A 9,342-nucleotide genomic window follows, 5' to 3' on the forward strand; every position below is an offset into this window, starting at 1 on the left:
CTGCCAAAAAAACGAGGATAATTTTCTATTGGAAAATTTTGTCCTGGTGAATTAATTTCCTGGGCATGTCAATGCAGTTTATTTTTACTCTCTACTGTTGCGTACTGCTTTCTGCCGCGGATTAGTTACTGTCCAACGTTGTATAAGTTTTTCTTTTCATTCGGAACGACAATTTTGGTTTCATTTGTACAATATACTTAGGTAAAGCAGGTTCGTAATTTTGGTAATTGCTGATTTGGCTTTTAGTATTGTAAGAATTGAGAAACCGTAGACCAGTGCCATTTCTGGCGTTTTGGCTGTTTGTACGGGAATGAACATTGATTGGGTTCTCATCAGAGGAAGCGAAATCTGAAAATTAGTTTTACGTTTGTCGAATTAAGGATGGGGCTTCAAGTAGTTTTTCCTTTACAATTCTAAGCCATTTTATGCTCTCTTTTTTTCTTAAGATTATATTTTGCATTGTAGTATTTTTGCCTTCAAATTCAAACTTTTACACTATTAGTTAATCAAACAATGTTTGCTTACCTATCATTTATGGCATCAAACGGGGATAGTGCTACCAGAATTTGGTGATTAAGTTGCCAAAATCACTGGGTATGTACTGTTTGTTTTACACACCTTCGAAAAATCACCGGGTCACGTGGACATGTTTGATTTGTAGTTTTTACTAAAATCAAGAAAAATGATATTTTAACCCATTTTTTTTATTCATTTTTAATCCATTACTTTAATTATCATTAGATCATCTTTTTTTATTCTTTTTAGTAATGTGATATGATAATCTAATGGTGATTGAAGTGGTGAGTTAAAAGTAGATAAAAAAAGTTGATTGACGTATATTGTCCTAAAAACAAAAGGTAAATAATTTTGGGTTCTCCAATGGTTTTGCGAATCCATGTTACCACGCTTTGTTTCCCCCCAAAACAACAAAAAATGCATTATTATTGGCCCCATATCAGTTCATTATCTCTCCAATGTGGAAGAAAAATCGTCTCCTATTTTTCTTCTGAAATTTGAGTTGGCTAACCTTGTATTTGTACAAGGAAAAATTCAATAAATAAATACCAAAAACAAACCCAACTATTTAACAATGGACACAATACGGGTATCAAAAGGTAAGAAATTCCTTGTTGGGAGACCAAGCAAATACACTAAGCGGCAACTTCTTGCTCTTTTGAGGCAAGTTGGTTCTGAATGTGCTGTGGCACCACATCAAACATGGCTAATTGCATTGTGTAGGATGCACGGCCCTTTGTCATCCCCCTAAGTGTGCTAACGTACTGGAACATCTCAGCAAGAGGTACCAAGGCATCAACAACCTGCGTTTGTCACCAACAAAAGCAAGAAAGGAATAAGTCCACCTCCAATCCAAACTAAAAGCAAAACAATCCACTGAAAAAAAAAATTGAACATTGTCTTCATTCATCCTATTCACCTGTATCCATGTGGTCCTAATGACCCAGAGAACCAACAAGGAGAAGTTTAAAAGGATAATCCAAGAGAACCAAGTAACTAAACATACCTTTAGGCCACCTGGTTTGTCACCAAAACTGTTGATCTGACCTCTTCTTGAGTTGAGATCACCAATTACATCACCTAGATGTTCTTCAGGAGTAACAACTTCAACCTTCATTATAGGTTCAAGCATCCTCGGTCCAGCTTTTCTAACTCCTTCTCTAAATGCTCCTCTTGCAGCCAATTGGAATGCCAACACACTTGAATCTACATCGTGATAAGAACCATCTACAAGTACTGCTCGTACATCAACAACTGGAAAGCCAGCAAGCACACCGTTGCTCATGCACTCTTCCAATCCTTTCATCACCCCAGGAATGTATTCTTTTGGTACAGCACCTCCTTTGATTTCACTCTTGAACTCATATCCACTACCTGGATCCATGGGTTCAAACCTTACTGTGATATCTGCAAACTGACCTTGTCCACCTGACTGTTTCTTGTGCACATACTTCACTTCTGCGATTTTGGAAATGCTTTCCCGGTAGTTTACTTGGGGGGCACCAACATTAGCTTCCACCTGCGTTGACAAATATAGTATATGTGATTTTCACAAAATTATGTTATTGCCACATAATCCTTAAAATATGTAAAACTAATTTAGCATAAAACTACTAAAGGAAGAACAGGTCACACCAAGGGAACAATCATATAAAAAAGGAAAGGAATAATAGTACACCAGACAAATACCAATGTCTTATCAGATGATATACAGAGATTTTATCAAGGATGGTTCTTTACCCCTTTGTTCTTATTTTACAGGTAATAGTGAAAATTGGAAGTGCAAGCAAACAGATTCCGTTATAATCTAATGAGATAATATGTCCATGTTTATTTGCTATTATTATTTCTAATTGTAATTATTTCATGCACAGCAACGAGGATGGAGTTAAAAGTTTCAAAGACAATAACAGCTAATGAAACATAACCATGCTAAGCGATCATTGAAAATTCTCAAAAAAAAATGAATAAGATATTACCTTAAATTCTCTTTTGAGTCGATCAACAATGATTTCAAGATGTAATTCTCCCATTCCTTCAATCACTGTCTGGTTTATCTCTTCATCACGGGAGAAGTGGAAAGAAGGGTCTTCCTGTGCAAGCTTGATTAAACCAGTTGCCATCTTGTCAACATCAGCTTTAGTCTTGGGTTCAATTGCAACCTTAATGACAGGATCAGGGAAGTCCATCCGTTCGAGCATGATTGGACTATCAGGGTCACACAATGTTTCACCTGTTATAGTATCTTTCAAACCTGCAAGAGCGATAATATCACCTGCCAAAGCTACTTTAACATCCTCTCTGCTGTTTGCATGCATTTCTAGAAGTCTACCAATTCTCTCCTTTTTCCCTTTGTTTGCATTGAGTACGTAAGACCCAGCACTTAGCTTTCCAGCATACACCCTGACAAATGTAAGGGAGCCAACAAATGGATCACTCATGATCTTGAAAGCTAATCCAGCAAAAGGTTCATCATCACTTGCTACCCTCTCTATTGTCACTTCGGGGTTTTCTGGGTCACTGCCCTTCATTGCAGGCAAGTCAAGTGGTGATGGTAGATAATCAACTACAGCATCGAGCAACGGTTGGACACCCTTGTTTTTGAAAGCCGAACCACACATCACTGGGACAAAACTGGCTGATATGGTTCCCTTCCTAATTAATTTTTTTATAGTTTCCTCATCCGGCTCAATTCCTTCCAGGTAGTTCTCCATAGCCTGGTCATCTAACTCAACTATGGTTTCTATCAGCTGGGATCGGTAATCCTGAGCCAGTTCTTGAAGATCTTCCGGAATATCTACAATCTCAAACTTGGCACCCAGCTCTTCTCCTGACCAAACTATAGCTTTCATCCTAACAAGGTCTATAACTCCCTTAAAACTATCTTCCGAACCAATTGGTAACTGAATTACAAGTGGTTTAGCACCTAAATTTGTTACTATCATGTCTCTTGTTCGATAAAAGTTTGCTCCAAGACGGTCCATTTTGTTGACAAAACAAATTCGTGGAACCCCATATTTGTCTGCCTGCCTCCACACAGTCTCTGATTGTGGTTCCACACCAGCAACACTATCAAACAAGCATATAGCTCCATCCAACACCCTGAGAGCACGCTCCACTTCTAAGGTGAAGTCGACATGACCAGGAGTATCAATAATGTTGATCCGGTGCTTATTCCAAAATGTAGTGGTTGCAGCAGAAGTAATGGTAATCCCTCTTTCTTGTTCTTGTTCCATCCAGTCCATGGTTGCAGTTCCCTCATGCACTTCTCCAATTTTGTAGTTCCTTCCAGTATAATACAAAACTCGTTCAGTCGTAGTAGTCTTTCCAGCATCTATGTGAGCCATGATACCTATGTTACGATAATCCTTCAATGGAACACTCCTCTTTGTGTCTGGAAGCAAAGTTAAAAAGGGTCATTTCCAAAAGGATGAAAGAAAGCCAACCACATTTCATAGTCCTACAGAATAAAATTGGACCAAAATCCGAAAAACCGGTACCTTTAAAGACACCTTATCTCACTTAAATTCTCAATTGAACACACAAATAACGGTTTTCTCCCTTATATCACAACTTAAACCAAATTCAAGAATAACACAAATATTAAGCATGATACGAAATTGAAAGCCAACCACATTTCATAGTCTTACAGAATAAAATTGGACCAGAAAAACAAAAAAACATTACCTTTAAAGACACCTTATCTCACTTCAAATCTCAATTGAACACACAAATAACGGTTTTCTCCCTAATATCACAACCGAGGCCGAAATTCAAGAATAACACAAATATTAAGCATGCATGATACAAAATTGAAACAAACCCAAAAAGCGGAAATTGTAGAAAAAGAAGTTTCATTCATTTCGATTTCCCTCAATAAACCAAGTCCACATTCAAAACATTAGAGTAGTCGCGAAGCAGAAAGGAAGTTGGAAAAATTAAATAAAAGAAATTATTAGAGAAAAGGAGATGAATACCATCAGCGGCCATGGCGAAAACAGAAAAGGGTCTTCTGGGAGCGTGTTGGCGTGGAAAGGGAGTATTGGAGTTAATGCGTGTGCTCCCGAAAAAGTGTGAGAGGGAAGAGGAAGTGAGAGAATGAGAGGGTCGAGGGCGAAAACCCATGAAGCGAAGCGGAGAGAGAGGGGTTGGTCTTCTCTGAGACCCATTGAGGTTGCAAAGAGTGGTGGTGGCCACCCTCAATGATGACTCTGCCGCCATATTTTGAGCTTCTTCTCGTCCTCTGTTCTGTTCTGTTACAGTGTTTGAGATAAACAAACCCACACACACTCACCCTGGCCTCAAGTTTTCGGTAAGGCCTAGGAACAAGATAGTGTCTTCTATTCCCCTGCACTTTATATATATAAAAGAAATCATTTATTAAGGTATATATAAAATTATAGCTTTTTCTATTTTACGAATTTAAGCTTCACCAGAAATAAATATAAAAATTTATTAATTTAATATTTGAGAGAACAGGAAATGGTGTGCTCCGGTGTCTTAATGACCTACAAAATATGCAATTAGCTTACATGGTTTTAGTTTTTAGCTATCTATTTTTCATGGTTGGAAAATAAAGGCAACGTGGATAACAATTAGCCCTCTTCTTTGAGTAGGGTTCTCTTTCCAAAGGATTGAACTCATCATGGCCTTATACGAACCACTAGTTATCACAACATATTGCCATTTTCCTTTATCTTTACTTTACTGGTTTTAAACATTTTTAAATTTTATTGTTCATTAGAGTATTTTATAAAATATAAAATCAGAAAAGAGACTTACAAAATAAGAATGAAATCTAAAATCAAACAATAATAAAGTTCAATTAATAATGGACAATGTATTGAGAAAGAACCGTTAGATATATTGTCAATATTTTTAAAAGGTGTCACGTATAATTTATTCATTAGAATCTTTTCTTTTACACTTATACCATGTACTTTTATTTCACACCTAGATTTCTTTTTATTTTTCTTAAATTTCTTTGAATTTTGTCTTCTGACATTTTTTTTATACAAAAGTTGACACTCCAGTTACTTTAAGAATAATACATCTTAAATAAAATAGCTTCGCAACTCTTTTAGTCACAAAATTATGTAGCATTTAAAAAATATATGAGAAGAAAGAGAATCCATCTATCAAACTAAATATTTACATATCATATCTTGATCATGCATCATTCTATTTAAAAGATAACCGGACTGATTAAACATTCATTGTTTTGGAGGTTATATGTTTTATAATTATTTGTTGATAAAAAATATTTAAAAATTACTTAATTATATTTATTTACTAAGGTTTAAAATAAATTTAAAGTATTTTTCTGAAGTTTCGACATAAATTTCTTTCTAATTCAGTGAAGGTTAAAATAATTTCCATTAGTTACATTCATTTCTATGGGTTATATTAATATGTAGTAAATAATATTTGTTAAATACTATTTTTTTTCGTAGTAAAAACTTTTCTTCAGCTAAGGGCTAAGGGTGATCATAATGGTAACGAATAAGATTTTTAAAAATTTAAATGTAGATTCAATGAAATAGATTGGATCCAATATTTTAATTAGATAAATTAAATTTAACTTTTCTTTTAATCTAATTTAAATTGAATTAAATTTAGATGAAATCCAATTTAAGAATTAAATTAAATCCAACAAAATTTATATAACATACCTGATTATTAGGTTTGTTAGACATGAACTAAGGTAACTCGACTTAACATAAACTTAGAATAACTCATGTTGACCTGGATTTGAGCACAAATCAACTTGACTTGATTTGGAGTCATGTTGACTCGGCTCCATCTTTTATCTCAGGCTAACTCGATTTGACATTCAACTTAGGCAAACTTGATTTTACGTAGACCAATTCGGCTTGGCCTTTATCTTGAGTTGATTCGACTCAATCTTTGATCCAGATCAATTTTGTTTGACCTTAGACCTTAATCAACTTGATTCAACCTGGTCAATCACCTTAACTTGAGTTTAACACACTTTAATTTTAAATTTTCAAAAATCCAAAAAAAAATGATCCAATCTAAATTTGAACCAAATCCAAAAAATAATTCAATCTAAATTTGATCCAAAATCCAATTAATTGACTTGACTTAAAATTCAAAATTATGGATTTTAATTTAGAATAAATCTATTTAAATAAACTTAAAATAATATAAATTTAAATTATTATAAATTGAATTTCATTTGAATTTTTTTGTCCATCCTTTGCTTCCACATTTAGCATGTTCCAAAGATAATACATACTACTAAAAAAATTCATATTTTCTGCTAATTTTGTTTTGATTTTTTTTTGTAGGAAATACTTATAAATTTTGTTATGAAAAAAAAATTGCAGGGAATTGCTGTCAAATTTTTTATAAAATATTTTGTATAAAACACTTTTCGCAACCAATTTTGTAGGAAATATTTATAAATTTTATAATTTTACAAAAAATAATTATCCACGAAAGAATTACTTGTCAATTAACATTCTTAGAAAAAATAGCAAAAGAAAGTTTTCATTGTAAATTATTTTAACAAATTTATAAAAAAATTTCCATGAGAATTTTAAGTAGTGATACGTGTATGTATCATGGAAGATCAACTACACTCGGTCTCCCGTTTACAAAGGAAGGTTGCTGTTATTGGTTAATAAAAACCAATAAGCGTAGTGAACAACTATGGGGTTTGAGGCAAAGACATAGCCACAAATTTATTAATCAGGAATACAATTGAAGCACAACAATTATATTGCCCACTTACACTTACACAGCATGCATATGCATTGCAGAGGGCATAATGAACATACGAAAGCAGGAAAATAATGGAAGAAACGAATGTTTTAAGCAGACATGATCATGGCGTCTGAGTGTGGTAGTTGGAGGCCAAGCGATTAACCAATGCAAGAGCATTAGTGGTGACATGAGAAGCATCCAGAAGCTTATGTTTGATGGAAGACTTGAAACTAGCATCAGTAATGCTGCCAATACACGTGTCCTGATCAGTGATAGCAGCACTAACCCAACTCTGAACATTGCTCACGTGCAACCGTGAATCCTTCCCCTTCGGATTACCCAGCAGGTCCAGCTCCTTCACCGATCGGTTAAGACTATCCACGCTATAATTCATGTTCTCTATGCAATCTCGCACCGCTTTCAGCTCTCTTGCTTTCAGTTCCTTCGCCTTCTCCATTTCCTTAAGAGACGATACGCATGATACAATCTTCGATACGCTCGCGCTCAGCGCAGCGCTCGTTAGTGCTTGCTCGCTCTTCCCAATCTTGCTGCCGTAGCCTGAGAGCGTTTTAACGCACGCCACCTGGTACCTTGTCTCCTTGCATGAGGACTTGATGAAGTCTGTTGCCGCAGTTTCGGATCCCACGGTGCTAGACGTGTGAAGGAGCAGATTTAGAATCAGCAGAGAAAGCCACAGAAGCTTTGTTGCCATGGTTATGATTTTGTGAACAATGGAGTCTTAGGATGATGAATGTAGTAGTAAAAGATGGCAATTTGATGGTCCCTTATGTAGTGGTGAAAATTGAAGCACAGTAATTAGGTTGTGTATGTGTCTCCCTGCCTAACACTGATTTACCATCTCTCCTCCACGCCTCCACGCCATTGACTCACTTTGCTTCTCATATTGGATTGGGACCAAATCGAAAAACGAAGAATAAAATGAGATTAAATATTGTCTGAATAAGAAAAGATTAAATAAGTTATTTCATGACATATTAAAAAACTAATGCTTATAACGTTAATCGCGTTAGATTTTCTCAGAATTGAGCAATGATTCAAATGATCCTTCTTGATTTCTAAATTGAAATCACATATAAGGGGATGAAACTGGAGAAATTAAATTACACGATCTGAGATTTCATGCTATAATTCTACCGCATTATGCCTATATTATTTATCTAACAAAATCAAACACATCGTCATCTTGTAAGGTCAGAAAACATTGTACCAAGTACTGTGTATAAGGTGACATAACTATGTGTTGATCATGCCATCACCAAAATAATCACAGCGATTATTTTCAAACAAATTACATTTGGTGAAAATTATTAGATTGAGAAAAAATATAAATAAAAAAAGATAGAGAGAAAAATAATTGATACTCACTAGAGAGAACAATGAGAAAATTGATTTGACTGCAATATGAAGTAGAACAGAGGGATACGAAATAAAATTAAGTTTGGGAAGATAAGTGACTTGTTGAAACCTCAGAGAAAGGTATCCATTGTTATATACTATTTCAATTTTAAAGGTTATATATACTATTTAAATTAATGAACATGAAACTTGTCATGGAGAAGAAAGTGGTTTGAACGAGAGATAAACATGCTGATCAATTTGATACAAGAGATTGAAGTACTTTGTATAGAGATAGGAAAAATGAATGGATATGAAACGATGAAGAAATAGAAATATATATGTGGCTAAATCAGCATATAAAAGATTAAAAATAGAGTGCATTTGGACAAAATACAAGAAACTCTAAGAAATTAAGAATGAGACACACTTTTCATGTGCTCACCAGCCTTGGATGCATAGAATTAGGACATGAGTATATAAATAGACATAAATCTGGTACACACTATGCTATATAGTATTAATATGCTATAAACATCTAGAAATCGAAGATGAAGATATGTTATATTTTTTGTCTGCTGCACTAAATGTCATGTCATAGAAAATTAATGGTATGGTACTATTGGAAGTAAAATAAGGGCTTATATTTATGATTCTCAAACGATGCTTACAAAAAGATAGGTAAATTGAAAAAATAATTTGGGAAGAGAAGAAAGCTTCAAAATGAAGATGTGAAAAGAA

At 34.5% G+C, this 9,342-nt stretch overlaps 2 protein-coding genes across 2 annotated transcripts; both read right to left on the reverse strand.

Annotated features, from left to right (window-relative positions):
* Positions 1 to 934: 934 nt before the first annotated feature.
* On the reverse strand, positions 935 to 4,737 carry LOC114178010 (elongation factor G-2, chloroplastic). The gene is made up of 4 exons (XM_028063672.1): positions 4,494 to 4,737; positions 2,496 to 3,910; positions 1,523 to 2,035; positions 935 to 1,319 (listed from the first exon to the last, which is right to left on the reverse strand). The coding sequence occupies exons 1-4, from the start codon at positions 4,735 to 4,737 to the stop codon at positions 1,152 to 1,154; spliced, it is 2,340 nt and encodes a 779-aa protein (XP_027919473.1). The 3' UTR covers positions 935 to 1,151.
* A 2,350-nt stretch (positions 4,738 to 7,087) lies between these two features.
* Positions 7,088 to 8,743, reverse strand: LOC114179325 (21 kDa protein-like). Its single transcript, XM_028065626.1, has 2 exons — positions 8,632 to 8,743; positions 7,088 to 8,140 (listed from the first exon to the last, which is right to left on the reverse strand). The coding sequence occupies exon 2, from the start codon at positions 7,955 to 7,957 to the stop codon at positions 7,367 to 7,369; it is 591 nt and encodes a 196-aa protein (XP_027921427.1). The 5' UTR covers positions 7,958 to 8,140; positions 8,632 to 8,743; the 3' UTR covers positions 7,088 to 7,366.
* Between the last annotated feature and the right edge of the window lie 599 nt (positions 8,744 to 9,342).

Source organism: Vigna unguiculata, chromosome 3 (assembly GCF_004118075.2).
Source record: "Vigna unguiculata cultivar IT97K-499-35 chromosome 3, ASM411807v1, whole genome shotgun sequence".
NCBI classification, from domain to species: domain Eukaryota; kingdom Viridiplantae; phylum Streptophyta; class Magnoliopsida; order Fabales; family Fabaceae; genus Vigna; species Vigna unguiculata.